The 21935-nt window shown below is 44.1% G+C and overlaps 1 protein-coding gene across 1 annotated transcript in view; it reads left to right on the forward strand.

Annotated features, from left to right (window-relative positions):
* The window catches only part of LOC121578917 (dedicator of cytokinesis protein 1), a 172598-nt gene that overhangs the window by 44886 nt on the left and 105777 nt on the right, over positions 1-21935 (forward strand). Inside the window, 2 exon segments of the mRNA XM_045207649.1 lie at positions 11080-11158; positions 18769-18869. Coding sequence (XP_045063584.1) covers positions 11080-11158; positions 18769-18869 — 180 coding nt within the window.

A 21935-nucleotide genomic window follows, 5' to 3' on the forward strand; every position in this document is an offset into this window, starting at 1 on the left:
TAGCCTAAAGGCACGATTAAATTGACAGTAGTCTAATGGGTGAGAATATTATCAACTGTTAAATTCTATATGAAGAATCTGATGAACAGCGCAGATTGGAATTGACACAGCGACAGGGAAATTAAATGGAATGCGTTTTTCAGTGCAAGATCGATTCAGTGCAGATAATCTGGGTACCATTAATTGACTATTTAGCAGTCTGGCTATTTAGCAGTCTTATGGCTTGGGGGTAGAATCTGTCTCGGAGCCTTTTGGTCCGAGAGCCGATGCTCCGGTACCGTTTTCCGGATGGTAGCAGAGTGAACAGTCTATGGCTTGGGTAGGTGAGTCTTTGGCAATTTTTCGGGCCTTCCTCTGACACCGCCTGATATAGAGGTCCTGGATGGCTGGGAGCTCACCCTCTGTAGCGCTTTGCAGTCAAGGGCGGTGCATTTGCCATACCAAGCAGTGATGCAGCCAGTCAAGATGCTCTCGATGGTGCAGCTGTATATCTTTTTGAAGATCCCAGTGTGCACGTGCAACACTCAAAGCACAGTAATATATGTGACCGACCGGCTCGATTCAGTCATATGTAGCAATATTTGAAATTGTGTTTTCTACATTGGATAAAAGTAGAGAGAGCTAGAAAATTGTATATCATACGCTACAGTTGAGGAACAATGGGAAAGTAATTCTGCTTTGAAAGTTGATAAACTTGTAACCTCACTTTTGAGAAAATGGCCTTTGAATGTTTTGGTACACCTACTGGATAGCTCTTCTTTGTCTACACCCATTCAGCATCGTTCACACCCTCTTAAGCTTTAGCCCCGCCCATCTCTTTAATGAGCGTTCAGAGTGCACACTGGAAACTCCGGCCGAGGAGTAGTGTTGATCCGAGCGTTCTATCCTAACAACAGCAGTCAAGCACCCAAGCTAAGTGGCTAACGTTGACTAGCTTGCAAGCTACTTCCAGACACAAATGAGAGAACAGCTCACTATGACCATTTTACGCGCCCTAGCAGAGCTGGTTAGGCTTTTTTTAATGTTATCCAGAGCATTGGTGACTGCAACTGTGCTGCTGGCAACAATTTAATTACGCTTTTTTGCCAACGTTTACTGACACCAGCCATATTCAACGGGTGTTGAGCGTTCGTACATTTGTCAGTTATTCTGCGCTCTGGCGAGAGTGCTCTGAAATCGGAGTAGATAGCCAGAGCTAGTTGTCGCAGTGACATCATGAACATTCTATTGAAATGGTTACTTGCATAGTGGAGTCTTTCGTTAAGACGTAGCTAGCTAAACAATGAACCATAACCCCAACTCATGACGTTACTACCCTGCATGAATCTGCAGGTAGCTAACCAACCAGGTTCAATGTTAGCTAGCTAACATTAGGCTATAACTAGCAATGCAAATGGCTCTGAGATATGAATAATATGACTACACAGATCATACACGTAACGTTAGCTAGCTAGCTAACAGTACACTTTAACTTGAAATGAAAACGACTTTCTGACAAAATTAGAAACGCGTAATATCTGAAAATGTAGCTAGCTAGACTATCTTACTCGTATCCATGGATGGACGCGTCTCCCTCTCTGTCACAGATGCCATGGTTGCCCTTAGTTTGAAGATGAAATCTAGATACAGGTGTTTTCTCCTTATCCTTAGCCATCATATTCCACTGATTTCAAAACTCGGTCCTCCAGAAAGTGGAGAGCAACACTTATGCAGTTTTACTACGTGATACCTACACATACTGACTGACCAGCTCAAATAGACAGAAGCCTGCTACATGGCAGACCAATCCGAACTCATCTCTCGGCATGTCCAGCCCACTCATTATATCAGCCAATCATGGCTAAGCGGGAAGGTTGCTGTCTTTTTTCCGTGGCTAAACCAACTAGGCTCGTAATTTAACAATTGTATTCGTATTTACAGATGGCATACAAGTTTGTTATTAAGGCACATGAAAGGTCACATGTTCCAGAAGGCATTTCTGCCAAAAAACGCATGTTGATTAAAAAAAAGAAGAAGTTTACGTTCAAATGGCTCTCCTGTGAAGTAGTGACACGCGACATACGCCTAGTTTCCTGAAACGAGTCACATATTTAAACTCAACATATGCCTTTCTGTTCTTTTGAAATTAATTTTCTTAAATTCATAATGTTCCTTAAGACCTGCCCTTAAAGAATTAATGAATATCTTTGTGATGGTGTTTATTGAATGGATTTCAACACTTGAATTGTGGTGTATTAGTGGTTGTTCGTTAGTACATATAGCCTACAGTTATATAAACTAATGACAATTGTATTCTGTTCTTTGAAAAACGTTATATTTTTCTATTCTAATGTTACCTAAGACCTTCATAAAAGACAACCAAGTGATTATTTTTGTGATAGCATGCGTGAAATGCAGTTTGTTATAATGTTGCCGTCCAGAAGACTTTGGTTGGAAGGGGTTCTGGAGGCAAGGCTTTTCTAATGTTAATGGCAGGATGATCTCACCAACGAACTCCTGCTTGCCTGTCTGTAACAGCCAATTAAAGTGTGAGTGTGTGCGTGTCAATGCCGTTTGAGATGTATCCAAATGTTTCACTTGTGTGTGTGTGTGTGGTTGAGTAGCAGAAGTGCAGCATTATGCCTCTTGAAATGTGTTTATTGGTCAGTAGTAGTGTACTGTATCTCTCTCAGAACCCACCCCACTGAGTGACCTAGCCTGGAGGGTTTAGTTGGACTTCATTGGGTTTCTGATCTCAGAACCCACCCCACTGAGTGACCTAGCCTGGAGGGTTTAGTTGGACTTCATTGGGTTTCTGATCTCAGAACCCACCCCACTGAGTGACCTAGCCTGGAGGGTTTAGTTGGACTTCATTGGGTTTCTGATCTCAGAACCCACCCCACTGAGTGACCTAGCCTGGAGGGTTTAGTTGGACTTCATTGGGTTTCTGATCTCAGAACCCACCCCACTGAGTGACCTAGCCTAGAGGGTTTAGTTGGACTTCATTGGGTTTCTGATCTCAGAACCCACCCCACTGAGTGACCTAGCCTAGAGGGTTTAGTTGGACTTCTATTGGGTTTCTGCTCCAGGACTTCTGCAGTACTCTGAGCCATTCAGTTACATCGTTACTCTACTCACACAGTGTACTGTGAGAGCCAAACTAGACAGACAGAGAGAGAGAGAGAGATAACTGTAGCTCTGTTTTAATGTGATTATTCACTACGTGTGCTGCCTGTCTATGTATCACAATGACTCAGTAATAAAACATCAGGGTCATGATGAACTGATGCATCAATACAGTGTCAATACAACAGCTGATCATTAACATCCGGGTCATGATGACATCACAACAGCTGATCATTAACATCCGGGTCATGATGATGTCCCAGAAGCTGAATATTAACATCCGGGTCATGATGACATCACAACAGCTGATCATGAACAGCTATTTTTTTAAATAACGTATTATGTTGATATCTTCACTGCACTGGTGAGAGGAGAGTTGTACCGTTTATACCCTGCTACAATGAAATGCATACTTGGGAGCTCTCCTCTCACCAGTGCAGTGAAAATATCAAAAGAATAAACTGTGATTTTGATTTTGATATGCGGACCAAGTGTAAACTGCACAGTTTAGTTGACTGGGCCAGTCCAGTCCAAGGGACTGCTGTGGGCATCCATCCAGGTAGATGTCCAATATAAAGCAGTAATATTTCTCAGAGGACAGGTGCAATGGATGGAAACACACTTTACCATTACCCCCGGCTGGCACTAAGCCTATCATCTATATTGGCATGGTCACAGCTGCAGAAAATTGAGTGAGGTGTGGAGTAGGGAAGAGGAGAGAGGGAGACCCAGCTCAGCTCAGGGAGACTGGGCTTTAGTAATGTGATCACAGGCTGCTGCTGGATGTGTGCTTAGAGGGGGTGTTTCAGGAGTCTCCTCCACCGAGGTTAAAGCTGGAGACGTGATCATCTAAAGGTTGTCTGGAGGTTCTCTAAAACAGTTCACCTGTGTGCTTAATGACTAAGGGGACTCCTGATATGTAGCACGCTTAGGTTAGCCTTGGATAACGTTCAGGCTGACTAAGGGGACTCCTGATATGTAGCACGCTCAGGTTAGCCTTGGATAACGTTCAGGCTGACTAAGGGGACTCCTGATATGTAGCACGCTCAGGTTAGCCTTGGATAACGTTCAGGCTGACTAAGGGGACTCCTGATATGTAGCACGCTCAGGTTAGCCTTGGATAAGGCATGAATATTGTATGATTGGGAAATGCCTTGTAGCCTTGGCTACCGCACGTCAGAAGTGGTCTTTCAAGTTTTATTAGTGTTATGTACTTTGTCTCGGCCCTGACAACATCGATGCCAGTATATCCTCCAAACACCGTCTTCTCTGGCATTATCACTGAAGTGTATATCTGTGTGTGTGTGTGAGTGAGTGAGCTAAGGTGCAGAGAGTCAGTGAGTCTTATTCTATATAAGCTACTGGAGAGAAGACAACCTTTTCAGTCCATTATACGTGTTGGGGAATACTGACATCTGACTGACGTCTTAGATACTAGGGCTGTCACCCTGAGGGGCTGGGAGAGGGAGACCTAGCTAACCTAGTTTCTCTCAGGCAGGGTTGAACAGAGGTCTAGATCACACTGTACATTTGAGGTCACCTTCAGCCACATGTGAATGTGAACACTAGGATATTGGATCACTCCCTCATTGAATTTTGAAAGATTGTCAGACTATGTCAAACGTTACTGAGAACATCACTGACTGTCAAACGTTACTGAGAACATCGCTGACTATGTCAAACGTTACTGAGAACATCGCTGACTGTCAAACGTTACTGAGAACATCGCTGACTATGTCAAACGTTACTGAGAACATCACTGACTGTCAAACGTTACTGAGAACATCGCTGACTATGTCAAACGTTACTGAGAACATCACTGACTGTCAAACGTTACTGAGAACATCACTGACTGTCAAACGTTACTGAGAACATCACTGACACTGTCAAACGTTACTGAGAACATCGCTGACTGTCAAACGTTACTGAGAACATCGCTGACTGTCAAACGTTACTGAGAACATCACTGACTGTCAAACGTTACTGAGAACATCGCTGACTGTCAAACGTTACTGAGAACATCGCTGACTGTCAAACGTTACTGAGAACATCACTGACTGTCAAACGTTACTGAGAACATCGCTGACTGTCAAACGTTACTGAGAACATCGCTGACTGTCAAACGTTACTGAGAACATCACTGACTATGTCAAACGTTACTGAGAACATCACTGACTGTCAAACGTTACTGAGAACATCACTGACTGTCAAACGTTACTGAGAACATCACTGACTATGTCAAACGTTACTGAGAACATCACTGACTGTCAAACGTTACTGAGAACATTGCTGACTATGTCAAACGTTACTGTGAACATCGCTGACTATGTCAAACGTTACTGTGAACATCGCTGACTATGTCAAACATTACTGAGAACATCACTGACTATGTCAAACGTTACTGAGAACATCGCTGACTATGTCAAACGTTACGAGAACATCACTGACTATCAAACGTTACTGAGAACATCACTGACTGTCAAATGTTACTGAGAACATCACTGACTGTCAAACATTACTGAGAACATCAATGACTGTCAAACGTTACTGAGAACATCACTGACTATGTCAAACGTTACTGAGAACATCAATGACTGTCAAACGTTACTGAGAACATCGCTGACTGTCAAACGTTACGGAGAACATCACTGACACTGTCAAATGTTACTGAGAACATCACTGACTGTCAAACGTTACTGAGAACATCACTGGCTGTCAAACGTTACTGAGAACATCACTGAATGTCAAACATTACTGAGAACATCACTGACTGTCAAACGTTACTGAGAACATCACTGACACTGTCAAATGTTACTGAGAACATCACTGACTGTCAAACGTTACTGAGAACATCGCTGACTGTCAAACGTTACTGAGAACATCGCTGACTGTCAAACGTTACTGAGAACATCACTGACACTGTCAAATGTTACTGAGAACATCACTGACTGTCAAACGTTACTGAGAACATCACGGACACTGTCAAATGTTACTGAGAACATCACTGACACTGTCAAATGTTACTGAGAACATCACTGACACTGTCAAATGTTACTGAGAACATCACCGACACTGTCAAACGTTACTGAGAACATCACTGACACTGTCAAACGTTACTGAGAACATCGCTGACTATGTCAAACGTTACTGAGAACGACGCTGACACTGTCAAATGATACTGAGAACATCACTGACACTGTCAAACGTTACTGAGAACATCACTGACACTGTCAAACGTTACTGAGAACATCGCTGACTATGTCAAACGTTACTGAGAACATCGCTGACTATGTCAAACGTTACTGAGAACATCGCTGACACTGTCAAACATTACTGAATACATCACTGACACTGTCAAACGTTACTGAGAACATCACTGACTATGTCAAACGTTACTGAGAACATCACTGACACTGTCAAATGTTACTGAGAACATTATTGACACTGTCAAACGTTACTGAGAACATCATTGACACTGTCAAACGATACTGAGAACATTATTGACACTGTCAAACGTTACTGAGAACATCATTGACACTGTCAAACGATACTGAGAACATCGCTGACTATGTCAAACGTTACTGAGAACATCACTGACACTGTCAAATGTTACTGAGAACATCATTGACACTGTCTAACGTTACTGAGAACATCATTGACACTGTCAAACGTTACTGAGAACATCGCTGACTGTCAAACGTTACTGAGAACATCGCTGACTATGTCAAACGTTACTGAGAACATCACTGACTGTCATACGTTACTGAGAACATCTCTGACTATGTCAAATGTTACTGAGAACATCACTGACACTGTCAAACGTTACTGAGAACATCGCTGACTGTCAAACGTTACTGAGAACATCGCTGACTATGTCAAACGTTACTGAGAACATCGCTGACACTGTCAAACATTACTGAATACATCACTGACACTGTCAAACGTTACTGAGAACATCACTGACTATGTCAAACGTTACTGAGAACATCACTGACACTGTCAAATGTTACTGAGAACATCATTGACACTGTCAAACGTTACTGAGAACATCATTGACACTGTCAAACGATACTGAGAACATCGCTGACTATGTCAAACGTTACTGAGAACATCACTGACACTGTCAAATGTTACTGAGAACATCATTGACACTGTCAAACGTTACTGAGAACATCATTGACACTGTCAAACGTTACTGAGAACATCACTGACTGTCATACGTTACTGAGAACATCTCTGACTATGTCATACGTTACTGAGAACATCGCTGACACTGTCAAACGTTACTGAGAACATCGCTGACTATGTCACATGTTACTGAGAACATCGCTGACTATGTCAAACGTTACTGAGAACATCACTGACTGTCAAACGTTACTGAGAACATCACTGACTATGTCATACGTTACTGAGAACATCTCAGCTAGATATGGAGTAAAACTGATTGTACAGAATAGTTGAGGGAATCTAAGACGAGCCTCATAAAGATATTATCCAACCTTTTGTCACCTTCATTTCCGATTAGGTTCCCCTTGACTGCTGTACTATGTTCCCTGAGGTGAATAAACACTGTAGTACCCCTAAAGCCTGCTGGAAATCCAGATTGGCCATCTGGCAATTCTGGCAAACCGGACCATATTTTAGTTGGGTGGGCTGGTTAAAATTGGCACACAAAAAATAAGTGACACTGCCGGCGGCCTATGGGGCTGTTCAGATGTCTCTTTTGTCATAATAATCTATAATGAGCATTTGGCTGATCAGCGGTTAACGGCAGGCCCCCTTTTTGAATAGGCTGAGATCGCGCGAATTCACAATCGAGGTCAAACGTGGCATTAGCAAAGAGATCTGCTCCGACTCTGTCATCAGTTAGACTGTCAAGATCATGGATTGTAAAAAAAAGGAAAATGGCTTTATTCTGTGTTCTCTAGCCTACCCCCTGGATGTGCCTTGTATTACAGTATGTGAGTGAACACAGTCTCTCTCAATCACTTTCTCACAGTTTTATCCAGACTGTTTTTTTCTAACAATACACACACACACACACACACACACACACACACCACACACACACACACACACACACACACACACACACACACACACACACCCACACACACACAACACACACCACACACACCACACACACACACACACACACACACACACACACACACACACACAGTATTCTCAGTAGTGATCTACCCCCCACTTGCTTGACCTTTGTGAGCCAGGTCTTCTGTGAGCCCTGATGACAGGTCATTCCCATTATCTGTCTGTCTCACAGCGATCTACAGTCCATGCCACTAGAGATTTATCCAAAATTTTCACGCTGCAGAAAATGAAGAAGATTGACATAGCAGAAAAACAATCCATTACCTGAGATTAATGGGAAATTACTTGTCATCACTTCATTCATCCGGGGAATTTGGACTCTCAGTCTTTTGTAATTGCCTTTTGCATTGCAAACTGGTGATTTGTCATTCACAGGTTAAACTCAAATATGAATCCCTTACAACAAAACACATTCATCTTTTTGATCGAATCGTTGAACTTAAAATAGACAACATTCTAGAAAATGGACCAGTTTGGTGGGAGATGAAACAGACCCAATCTATACTGTAGCGTGTATAGGTTGTAGCCTAATGGCTGAACACACGTCCTGATGTTCTGTAGGGTGGGAGTGGAGCCTAGTGATGATGTGGTGATATGTAGGGTGGGAGTGGAGCCTAGTGATGATGTGGTGATATGTAGGGTGGGAGTGGAGCCTAGTGATGATGTGGTGATATGTAGGGTGGGAGTGGAGCCTAGTGATGATGTGGTGATATGTAGGGTGGGAGTGGAGCCTAGTGATGATGTGGTGATATGTAGGGTGGGAGTGGAGCCTAGTGATGATGTGGTGATATGTAGGGTGGGAGTGGAGTCTATTAATGATGTGGTGATATGTAGGGTGGGAGTGGAGCCTAGTAATGATGTGGTGATATGCAGGGTGGGAGTGGAGCCTAGTGATGATGTGGTGATATGTAGGGTGGGAGTGGAGCCTAGTAATGATGTGGTGATATGTAGGGTGGGAGTGGAGCCTAGTGATGATGTGGTGATATGTAGGGTGGGAGTGGAGCCTAGTGATGATGTGGTGATATGTAGGGTGGGAGTGGAGCCTAGTGATGATGTGGTGATATGTAGGGTGGGAGTGGAGCCTAGTAATGATGTGGTGATATGTAGGGTGGGAGTGGAGTCTATTAATGATGTGGTGATATGTAGGGTGGGAGTGGAGCCTAGTAATGATGTGGTGATATGTAGGGTGGGAGTGGAGCCTAGTGATGATGTGGTGATATGTAGGGTGGGAGTGGAGCCTAGTGATGATGTGGTGATATGTAGGGGTGGGAGTGGAGCCTTGTGATGATGTGGTGATATGTAGGGGTGGGAGTGGAGCCTAGTGATGATGTGGTGATATGTAGGGTGGGAGTGGAGCCTAGTGATGATGTGGTGATATGTAGGGTGGGAGTGGAGCCTTGTGATGATGTGGTGATATGTAGGGTGGGAGTGGAGCCTAGTAATGATGTGGTGATATGTAGGGTGGGAGTGGAGCCTAGTAATGATGTGGTGATATGTAGGGTGGGAGTGGAGCCTAGTGATGATGTGGTGATATGTAGGGTGGGAGTGGAGCCTAGTGATGATGTGGTGATATGCAGGGTGGGAGTGGAGCCTAGTGATGATGTGGTGATATGCAGGGTGGGAGTGGAGCCTAGTGATGATGTGGTGATTTAGCCTAGTGGACCAGCGTTTGAGACGGTCTCCCATTTCTCCCAGTGTTCAGAACAGTCCTCATTTGTCTTAAGTGGACCAGTGCCATCATTTGTGTTCCTGGTAATGTTCTCCTGCTGTCTGAGCGTTAGCACGGTGATTTAACTTGATCTACTGTGTCATTCCTTATTCAAGTTTCTGTTCTGGGTATTATGTTCTAGCTCCACTGTGATACGGCGTTCTGTAGACAGCCATATGCTGACACAGTCTGTTAACTGCTCACAACTCAATAATGCTAAGCATATTTTAAGGACACGCTTTTCCATTACACAGGTTTTATAGCCAGTATATGAACTGATGCTCATGGAGGGTTATTATCTAACCAGCCTTCTGAATATATCAAATATCAAACCTTTAGAATATAGCCTAAGCTTATCAAGATCTAAAAGCTTTAGAATATAGCCTAGGCTTATCAAGATCTAAAAGCTTTAGAATATAGCCTAGACTTATCAAGATCTAAAAGCTTTAGAATATAGCCTAGACTTATCAAGATCTAAAAGCTTTAGAATATAGCCTAGGCTTATCAAGATCTAAAAGCTTTAGAATATAGCCTAGGCTTATCAAGATCTAAAAGCTTTAGAATATAGCCTAGACTTATCAAGATCTAAAAGCTTTAGAATATAGCCTAGACTTATCAAGATCTAAAAGCTTTAGAATATAGCCTAGGCTTATCAAGATCTAAAAAGCTTTAGAATATAGCCTAGACTTATCAAGATCTAAAAGCTTTAGAATATAGCCTAGGCTTATCAAGATCTAAAAGCTTTAGAATATAGCCTAGACTTATCAAGATCTAAAAGCTTTAGAATATAGCCTAGACTTATCAAGATCTAAAAGCTTTAGAATATAGCCTAGGCTTATCAAGATCAAGAGCCTGTTTGTTTTCAACGAGGAATACACATCTAGCATTAACATCAAGTGGTACTGACTGTCAAACCTTCTCCATTATAGGACAATAGAGGGGAAATGCCTTCTAAATACCTCATTTTAAACAACAGCTTCTCTCGTCAATACTAGGACAGGATCTAAACCAGATGTCTCTCTGATCTCTTTCAGTGTTCCTGGGGGCCATTAATCAGTATGGATCTAAACCAGATGCCTCTCTGATCTCTTTCAGTGTTCCTGAGGGCCATTAATCAGTATGGATCTAAACCAGATGTCTCTGATCTCTTTCAGAGTGTTCCTGAGGGCCATTAATCAGTATGCAGCCGTGTTAAACAAGAAGTTCCTGGATCAGACCAACTTTGAGCTGCAGGTAAGGTCACCACTCTATAAAGCCTCAGGTTTGTAAAAATAAATACTGTTACTCCACCAGGAAACCTGCCAGACCTGAAGACTGTTACTCCACCAGGAAATCTGCCAGACCTGAAGACTGGTTGAATTATTTCAATCTAATGTCAAATCTATGTTTATTTAGAGTCTTCTTTCAACAGTCTTTCATTGTATTAGGAGAGCTGAACTAGACTAGTTGAATACTGAGTCTGATTTTAGGATACTACAGGGGTCTCTTTTACACCTTAAACTTGTTTTAAACGCTAAGAAAACAAATGTCATGTTTTTTTCTAGGTCTAAACTCTCAATTAGAAACACTTTTGTAATCACTAGCTTGGATGGTACTCAAATCAAACAGGTCTCTGCATATAAATACTTAGGGATATGGTTAGATGATAGGCTTTCTTTTAAAAAACATGTTACTGAATTGGGGAAAAAAAAGCTCAAATTCAAGATAGGGTTCCTTTACAGAAACAGGGCTTGCCTGTCCTCCGTAAATAGAAAACAAATTGTGCAGGCTACTTTTATGTCCGTTTTAGATGATGGTGATATTATCTATATGCATGCATCGGCAAACACATTAAAACCACTGGATGCTATTTACCATTGTGCACTCAGGTTTATCACGGGTGATAGTTACAAAACTCATCACTGTTTCCTATATCAACATGTGGGTTGGGCCTCTCTATCTGTGAGGCGAGAGCAACATGCTCTCTTGTTTATTTATAAAGCACTTCTTTTAAAACTACCTCCATATATATCATCATTAATTTCCACTAGATATACTAATTTTAAAACCAGATCACAGATGTGGATTACCTTAGAGACTGACAGAGACGGGGACAGTCAGGGGACAGGGTATTATATACAGTGTCTTCAGAAAGGATTCACTGACAGAGACGGGGACAGTCAGGGGACAGGGTATTATATACAGTGTCTTCAGAAAGTATTCACTGACAGAGACGGGGACAGTCAGGGGACAGGGTATTATATACAGTGTCTTCAGAAAGGATTCACTGACAGAGACGGGGACAGTCAGGGGACAGGGTATTATATACAGTGTCTTCAGAAAGTATTAATTCCTCTTATTCCACATTTTTGTTGTGTTACAGCCTGTATTCAAAATATATTTTTCTCTCACCCATCGACACACAATAATGACAAAGTGAATATATGTTTTTAGAAATGTTTTCTAATTGATATAAATATCTCATTTGCATAAGTATTCACACCCCTGAGTCAATATTTTGTAGAAGCACCTTTGGCAGTCATTACAGCTGTGAGTGTTTCTGGGAAAGTCTCTAAGAGCTTTCCGCACCTGGATTGTGTAATATTTGTCCACTATTATATTATTATTATTATTTTATTATTTTCAAAATTCTTTAAGCTCTGTCAAATTGGTTGTTGATCATGGTTAGCAACCATTTTCAGGTCTTTCCATAGATTCTCAAGTAATCTGTAACTCGGCTACTCAGGAACATTCACTGTCTTCTTGGTAAACAACTCCAGTGTAGATTTGGCCTTGTGTTGTAGGTTATTGTCCTGCTGAAAGGTGAATTAATCTCTTAGTGTCTGGTGGAAAGCAGACTGAAACAGATTTTCCTCTAGGATTTTGCTTGTGCTTAGCTCTATTCCGTTTATTTTTATCCTCAAAAACTCCCTAGTCCTTAACGATTACAAGCATACCCATAACATGATGCATCCACTAAGTATTCAGTAATGTGTTGTGTTGGATTTGGCCCAAACATAACACTTTGTATTCAGGACAAAAAGTGAATTGCTTTACCACGTTCTTTGCAGTATTACTTTAGCGCCTTGTTGCAAACAGGATGCATGTTTTGGAATATTTTTATTCCCTACAGGCTTCCTTTTTTCACTTAATATTATGGATTAACTACGATGTCGTTGATCCATTCTCAGTTTTCTCCTATCACAGTCATTAAACTCTAACTGTTTTAAAGTCATCATTGGCCTCATGGTGAAATCCCTGAGCGTTTTCTTTCCTCTCCAGCAACTGAGTTAGCAAGGACGCCTGTATCTTTGTAGTGACACAAAATCTAAATTTAACCATTTTAAATTCTGTATATGCACTGTTGGTTAAGGGCTGTAAGTAAGCATTTCACTGTAATGTCTGCACCTGTTGTATTCGGCGCATGTGGCCAATAAAATTTGATTTGATTTGATATCATCCTGACTAATTTACCCTCTAAATACACCTCCGCTGTCTTCAACCAGGATCTCAGCGATCACTGCCTCATTGCCTGCGGCCGTAATGGGTCCGCAGTCAACGACCAACCCTCATCACTGTCAAACGCTCCCTAAAACACTTCAGCGAGCAGGCCTTTCTAATTGACCTAGCCCGGGTATCCTGGATGGATATTGACCTCATTCTGTCAGTAGAGGATGCCTGGATGTTCTTCAAAAGTGCTTTCCTCTCCATCTTAAATAAACATGCCCAATTCAAAAAATTCAGAACTAAGAACAGATATAGCCCCTGGTTCACCCCAGACTTGACTGCCCTTGACCAGCACAAAAACATCCTGTGGCGTACTGCATTAGCATCGAACAGCCCCCGCGATATGCAACTTTTCAGGGAAGTCAGGAACCAATATACACAACAGTTAGGAAAGCAAAGGCTAGCTTTTTCAAACATAAATTTGCATCCTGTAGCACTAACTCCAAAAGTATTGGGACACTGTAAAGTATTGGGACACTGTAAACCTAGCCTCAGTGCAGTGGGTAGCGGGGAGGAGGTGCTTTTATTCTCCATGGAATTTACAGTGTCCCAAAACTTTTTGGAGTTAGTGCTACAGGATGCAAATTTCTGTCACCACCGATAAATCTACGATAATCGAGAATTTCAATAAGCATTTTGCTATGGCTGGCCATGCTTTCCACCTGGCTACCCATACCCCGGCCACCGGCTCTGCACCCTCCGCTGCAACTTGCCCATGCCCGCCCCGCTTCTCCTTCACCCAAATTCAGACAGCTGATGTCCTGAAAGAGCCGCAAAATCTGGACCCCTACAAATCAGCTGGGCTAGACAATCTGGACCCTTTCTTTCTAAAATTAGCCTCAGAAATTGTCGCAACCCCTATTACTAGCCTTTTCAACCTCTCTTTCGTATCGTCTGAGATCCCCAGAGATTGAAAGCTGCCGCGGTCATCCCCCTCTTCAAAGGGGGTGACACTCTAGATCCAAACTGTTACAGACCTATATCCATCCTACCCTGCCTTTCAAAGTATTTGAAAGCCAAGTTAACAAACAGATCATCGACCACTTCGAATCCCATCGTACCTTCTCCACTATGCAATCTGGTTTCCGAGCTGGTCATGGGTGCACCTCAGCCACGCTCAAGGTCCTAAACGATATTATAACCGCGATCGATAACAGACAGTACTATGCAGCCGTCTTCATCGACCTGGCCAAGGCTTTCGACTCTGTCAACCACCGCATTCTTATTGGCAGACTAAATAGCCTTGGTTTCTCTAATGACTGCCTCGCCTGGTTCACCAACTACTTCTCAGATACAGTTCAATGTGTCAAATCGGAGGGCCTGTTGTCTGGACCTCTGGCAGTCTTTATGGGGGTGCCACAGGGTTCAATTCTCGGGCCGACTCTATTCTCTGTGTATATCAATGATGTCGCTCTTGCTGCTGGTGACTCTCAGATCCACCTCTACGCAGACGACACCATTTTGTATACATCTGGCCCTTCATTGGACACTGTTAACAAACCTCCAAACGAGCATCAATGCCATACAACACTCCTTCAGTAGCCTCCAACTGCTCTTAAACACTAGTAAAACTAAATGCATGCTCTTCAATCGAACGCTGCTTGCACCCGCCCGCCCGACTAGAATCACTACTCTCGGCGGGTCTGACTTAGAATATGTGGACAACTACAAATACCTAGGTGTCTGGTTAGACCGTAAACTCTCCTTCCAGACTCACATTAAGCATCTCCAATCCAAAGTTAAATCTAGAATCGGCTTCCTGTTTCGCAACAAAGCCTCCTTCACTCATGCTGCTAAACATGCCCTCGTAAAACTGACTATTCTACCGATCCTTGACTTCGGCGATGTCATTTACAAAATAGCTTCCAACACTCAACTCAGCAAATTGGATGTAGTCTATCACAGTGCCATCCGTTTTGTCACCAAAGCCCCATATACTACCCACCACTGTGACCTGTACGCTCTTGTTGGCTGGCCCTCACTACATATTAGTCGCCAAACCCACTGGCTCCAGGTCATCTATAAATCACTTCTAGGCAAATCCGCCTTATCTTAGCTCATTGGTCACCATAGCTACACCCACCCGTAGTCTGCGCTCCTGCAGGTATATCTCACTGGTCATCCCCAAAGCCAACACCTCTTTTGGCCGCCATTCCTTCCAGTTCTCTGCTGCAAATGACTGGAACAAACTACAAAAATCTCTGAAGCTGGAGACTCTTATCTCCCTCATTAACTTTAAGCATCAGTTGTCAGAGCACCTTACTGATCACTGCACCTGTACACAGCCCATCTGAAATTAGCCCACCCAACTACCTTATCCCCATATTGTTATTTATTTTGCTCATTTTCACCCCAGTATCTCTATTTGCACATCGTCTCTTGCACATCTATCTCTCCAGTGTTAATACTAAATTGTAATTATTTTGCACTATAGCCTATTTATTGCCTTACCTCCATAACTTACTACATTTGCACACACTATATATAGATTGTCTATTGTGTTATTGACTGTACGTTTTGTTTACCCCATATGTAACTCTGTGTTGTTGTTTTTATCGCACTGCTTTGCTTTATCTTGGCCAGGTCGCAGTTGTAAATGAGAACTTTGTTCTCAACTGGCTTACCTGGTTAAATAAAGGTGAAATAAAAAGAAATAAAAAAGTAGGGTGCCATTTCCAGCCAGCCTGAGCCACTCTTCACCACCCCCACTGAGTCATATACAGTGTCTTCAGAAAGGATTCACACCCCTTGACTTTTTCCACATGTTGTTGTAAGAGCCTGATTTTAAAATGGATTCCATTGAGATACACACGATACCCCATAATGTCAAAGTGGAATTATGTTTTTAGACATTTTTACCAATTGATTAAAAATGAAAAGCTGAATGGGTGTGAAAACGTATGTAAATGACATATTTCTGTATTTCATTTTCAATACATTTCTGAAACATGTTTTCACTTGTCATTATGGGGTATTGTGTATAGGTGGGTGAGAAAATAAATCCATTTAATCGATTTTGAATTCAGGCTGGAACGCAACAAAATGTGGAATAAGTCAAGGGGTTCGAATACTTTCTGAAGGCGCTGTAATAGTAGAGGGTTGCGTCCCAAATGGCAGCCTATTCCCTATGTAGTGCACTAGGTCAATGGTAGTCAATGGTAGTGCACTAAATAGAGCATAAGGTGCCATTTGGGACTCAAGGAGTATTCGAATGCTCCTAGGGGTTGTACTCTACAGCGCTAAGAGGAAATTAGCATAGAAAACGCTTGACAGTGGGACACTTAAATGACTGTATAATGGTTTTGTAATTTAAAAAGCAATTTTAGAATATTTTTTACCTGCTCTTCTCTAGAAGGCATTGCTGCTCCTTTTTCGTACTTTTAAAATCTGTGGCATGTGGAGGAATTTTAATGGCGGTAACTATTTAACTGCAGACGAGGGTCTCGCCAGCTTTTTAAAGCCTTTAGGGCATGAATTCATTATAATAAAGTATCGTAATAACACTGAAACTATCTGCTGAATTCTATTATTTTAAATATCTTAATCAACAACTAAAGGCCACATGGACAATTTGTCTCGCTACACCACCGCTTAATAGAATGACTGGGTCTCTGAATCTAATCCATGTTGTGGTCTCTGTGTGTTGGTGCACATGTGTTTCTGCCTCTGGGTATTTGCATAAAGGAAGTGAGTGTCTGAAGGGTGGAGTCTAATATAGAATGGGCTTATTGTTTATGGATATCTTCAGGATAAAATGTATATGGCTGTGAGAACTCTCTCTCTCTGTCTCTCTCTCTCTCTCTCTCTCTCTCTCTCTCTCTCTCTCTCTCTCTCTCTCTCTCTCTCTCTCTCTCTCTCTCTCTCTCTCTCTCTCTCTCTCTCTCTCTCTCTCTCTCTCTCTCTCTCTCTCTCTCTCTCGGGGCTTGGTGTCAAATCACCATCCACTACTTGTAATGGAACAGCCTCCAAATACAACCCTCCTATCAAAACTGTTTTAGTGTCTAAGACATTACTAGCCTGGTCTCAGGTCTGTTTGTGCTGTATAGTCAACAATGACCCTTGATCTGGAGACAAACATATCTGGGACCAGGCAGCTCTGCTGTGCTGTTTCACTACTGAACCATGCTTAACCATCCTCTCTCCTCCCTCTCCCCTCTCTACTCCCTCTCCCCTCTCTCATCTCCTCTCTCCTCCCTCTCCCCTCTCTCCTCCCTCCCCCCTCTCCTCTCCCTCTCTCCTCCCTCTCCCCTCTCTACTCCCTCTCCCCTCTCTCATCTCCTCCCCTCTCCTCTCTCCTCCCTCTCTCTCTACTCCCTCTCCCTCTCCCTCCTCCCCCTCCTCTCCTCCCTCTCCCTCTACTCCCCTCCCCTCTCTCATCTCCCCCCTCTCTCCCCCCTCTCCCCCTCCTCCCCCCCCCCTCTCTACCCCCCCTCCATCCCCCCCCCCCCCCCCCCACCCCTCCCCTCCCCCTCCCCCCCTCCCTCTACCCCCTCCCACCCTCTCCCCCTCCCCCCCCCTCCCCCTCTCTCCTACTCCCTCCCCCCCCTCCCCTCCCCCCCTCCACCCCCCCACCCCCCCTCTCTCCCTCCCCCCCCCCCCCCCCCACTCCCTCTCCCTCCTCACCCCCTCCCCCTCCTCCCTCCCCCCTCTCCCCTCCTCACCCCCCCTCTCATCCCTCCCTCTCTCCCCCCTCCCCCTCCCCCCCCTCCTCTCTACTCCCTCTCCCCTCTCTCATCCCCCCCCCCCTCCTACTCCTTCTCCTCTACTCCCCCCCCCTCTCTCATCCCTCCCTCCTCCCTCTCCCCCCCTCCCTCCCTCCCCTCCATCTCCCCTCTCACTCCCTCCCTCCTCTCTCCTCCCTCCCTCTCTACCCCCCTCCCCTCCTCCCTCTCTCCCTTCCCCTCCACCCCCCCTCCCCCTCCCTCTCCCTCTTACTCCCTCCCCCCCCCCTCTCTCCCCCCCCCCTCCTCCCCCCCCCCCTCTACTCCCCCTCCCCCCCCCCTCCCCCCTCCCCCCCCCCTCTCCCCCTCCCTCCCCTCCCCCTCCCCCCCCCCCCCCCCCTCCCTCTACCCCCCCCTCTCTCCTCCCTCCCTCTCTCCTTCCCTCTCTCCTCTCCTCCTCCCCCCCCCCCCTCTCTCCTCTCCTCCCTCTCTCCTCTCCCCTCTCTACTCCCTCTCCCCTCCTCCTCCTCCCCCCCCTCCCCTCTCTCTCCTCTCTCCCCCCCTCCCCTCCCCCCCTCTCCCTCCCTCTCTCCCTCCTCTCCTCCCTCTCTCCTCTCCTCCCTCTCTCCTCTCCCTCTCCTCCTCTCTCCCTCTCTCCTCTCCTCCCTCTCTCCTCTCCTCCCTCTCTCCTCTCAGCTGTGGAACAACTACTTCCACCTTGCCGTGGCGTATCTTACCCAGGAGTCCTTGCAGCTTGAGAACTTCTCCAGCGACAAACGAGCCAAGATCTTCCAGACGTGAGTACATTACCAATGTCTCTCACAAAAAAACACACACACACACACACACACACACACACACACACACACACACACACACACAAACATACACATGCGTACCCAACGGACAGTGTAGTATACAGACTCACTCTCAAACACTAGGGATCTTTAAGAATTTACCCCACTGAGGAGCCTCTCTGGGCTTATAATCACCATCCTATAGCATCACTGGAGGCTGTTAGACTGGGCTGGTTAGACTCAGAACAAGCCAGGTCTCTCTCCCTGGGGCTTGTAGAGTAGTGGGACTTAGCTGGTGTTCACACCTCAGGGATCAGCCTAAGGCAGGGAGGCCTACTAGAAGCTGAATTCAGGGTTAAATGATCTGACCTGCACTTGTCTTTTCTTACGAGCACTGACTTTGCTGATAGCGGCTTTATTGAGGAAAACATTTGACTGGCTATGACTGATATGTGATTGTATTGCCTAGCTACCTTAAGAGGAATGCGCTATGGAAGTCGCTCTGCAAAGGAGTGTCTGCTAAATGACTCAAATGTAAATCTAACTCAGAGCCTTGGATCTCAATATAAGGCTCTGCTCTAACCTATTCAATAGCTATGTCCTCACAACCTTTTCAGAGCCAATATACTTTTTTATATTTCATCCCACGCTAGATATTAAGGTGTGGTGAGATTACAGTTTCATATCTCATTTAGTGACTCTGTACAGAAAACTGTGGGTGGCTGACGACTCAAATACTTAAGTCAGTATTCCTATGGAACTCATTTATGCCATATCTTCAGAAATTCGCTCATAATAAGATTTCTCCGAACTGCGAATCAGAGTAGTTTAATTACTATCCATTATCTACTCTATATCCACAAAAAGTATTTCATCAGCAGAAAGAGTTTATAGTCAGGTCAACAGAAATCTGTTATGTAGCCAAGTGTGTTAAATGTTTCTGGGCCAAAAGCTGAGTCTCTCCTCTCTCTCTCTCTCTCTCTCTCTATCTACTGTCATGGGGCTCTGTGGGGTCTGTTTGTGTTTGTGAACAGAGCCCCAGGACCAACTTGCTTAGGGGACTCTTCTCCAGGTTCATCTCTCTGTAGGTGATGGCTTTGTTATGGAAGGTTTGAGAATCGCTTCCTGTTAGGTGGTTGTAGAATTTAACGGCTCTTTTCTGGATTTTGATAATTAGCGGGTATCGGCCTAATTCTGCTCTGCATGCATTATATGCAGAGTCTCAATTTGGTGTTTGTCCCATTTTGTGAATTCTTGGTTGGTGAGCGGACCCCAGACCTCACAACCATAAAGGGCAATGGGTTCTATAACTGATTCAAGTATTTTTAGCCAGATCCTAATTGGTATGTCAAATTTTATATTCCTTTTGATGGCATAGAAGGCCCTTCTTGCCTTGTCTCTCAGATCGTTCACAGCTTTGTGGAAGTTACCTGTGGCGCTGATGTTTAGGCCGAGGTATGTATAGTTTTTTGTGTGCTCTAGGGCAACGGTGTCTAGATGGAATTTGTATTTGTGGTCCTGGCAACTGGACCTTTTTTGGAACACCATTATTTTTGTCTTACTGAGATTTACTGTCAGGGCCCAGGTCTGACAGAATCTGGGCAGAAGATCTAGGTGCTGCTGGTTGGGGACAGAAGCACCAGATCATCAGCAAACAGTAGACATTTGTCTTCAGATTCTAGTAGGGTGAGGCCGGGTGCTGCAGACTGTTCTAGTGCCATCACCAGTTCGTTGATACAGTGGGGGTGAAAAAAGTATTTAGTCAGCCACCAATTGTGCAAGTTCTCCCACTTAAAATGTTTTACATAGGTACACGTCAACTATGACAGACAAAATGAATTTTTTTTCCAGAAAATCACATTGTAGGAATTTTTAATGAATTTATTTGCAAATTATGGTGGAAAATTAGTATTTGGTCAATAACAAAAGTTTCTCAATATTTGTTATATACTCTTGTTGGAATGACACAGGTAAACGTTTTTGTAAGTTTCACAAGGTTTTCACACACTGTTGCTGGGATTTTGGCCCATTCCTCATGCAGATCTCCTCTAGAGCAGTGATTTTTTGGGGCTGTCGCTGGGCAACACGGACTTTCAACCCCCCCAAAGATTTTCTATGGGGTTAAGATCTGGAGACTGGCTAGGCACCCAGGACATGAAATGCTTACGAGACCCGTTCGGGCGGTGTGTTTGGGATATTGTCATGCTGAAAGACCCAGCCACGCTTCATCTTCAATGCCCTTGCTGATGGAAGGAGGTTTTCACCAAAATCTCACGAGACATGGCCCCATTCATTCTTTCCTTTACACGGATCAGTCGCCTGGTCCCTTTGCAGAAAAACAGCCCCAAAGCATGATGTTTCACATGCTTCACAGTAGGTATGGTGTCTTTGGATGCAACTCAGTATTCTTTGTCCTCCAAACACGAATGAGCTGAGTTTTTACCAAAAAGTTCTATTTTGGTTTCATTTGACAAGAATTCCCCAATCCCTCTGGATCATCCAAATGCACTATAGCAAACTTCAGACGGGCTGGACATGTACTGGCTTAAGAGGGACACGTCTGGCACTGCAGGACTTGAGTCCCTGGCGGCATAGTGGTTACTGATGATAGGCTTTGTTACTTTGGTCCAGCTCTCTGCAGGATTCACTAGGTCGTGGTTCTGGGAATTTGTCACCGCTCTTGTGATCATTTTGACCCCACGGGGTGAGATCTTGGTGGAGCCCCAGATCGAGGGAGATTATCAGTGGTTTGTATGTTATTTCCTAATAATTGCTCCCACAGTTGATTTTTCAAACCAAGCTGCTTACCTATTGCAGATTAGTCTTCCCAGCCTGGTGCAGGTTACAATGTTTTGGTGTCTTTGACAGCTTTTGGTCTTGGCAGTGGAGTTTGGAGTGTGACTGTTTGAGGTTGTGGATAGGTTATATGATAACAAGTTCAAACAGGTGCCATTAATACAGGTAACAGTGGAGGACAGAGGAGCCTCTAAAGAAGAAGTTACAGGTCTGTGAGAGCCAGAAATCTTGCTTGTTTGTAGGTGACCAAATACTATTTTCCACCATAAT

The sequence above is a fragment of the Coregonus clupeaformis genome, chromosome 26, assembly GCF_020615455.1.
Source record: "Coregonus clupeaformis isolate EN_2021a chromosome 26, ASM2061545v1, whole genome shotgun sequence".
NCBI lineage: Eukaryota > Metazoa > Chordata > Actinopteri > Salmoniformes > Salmonidae > Coregonus > Coregonus clupeaformis.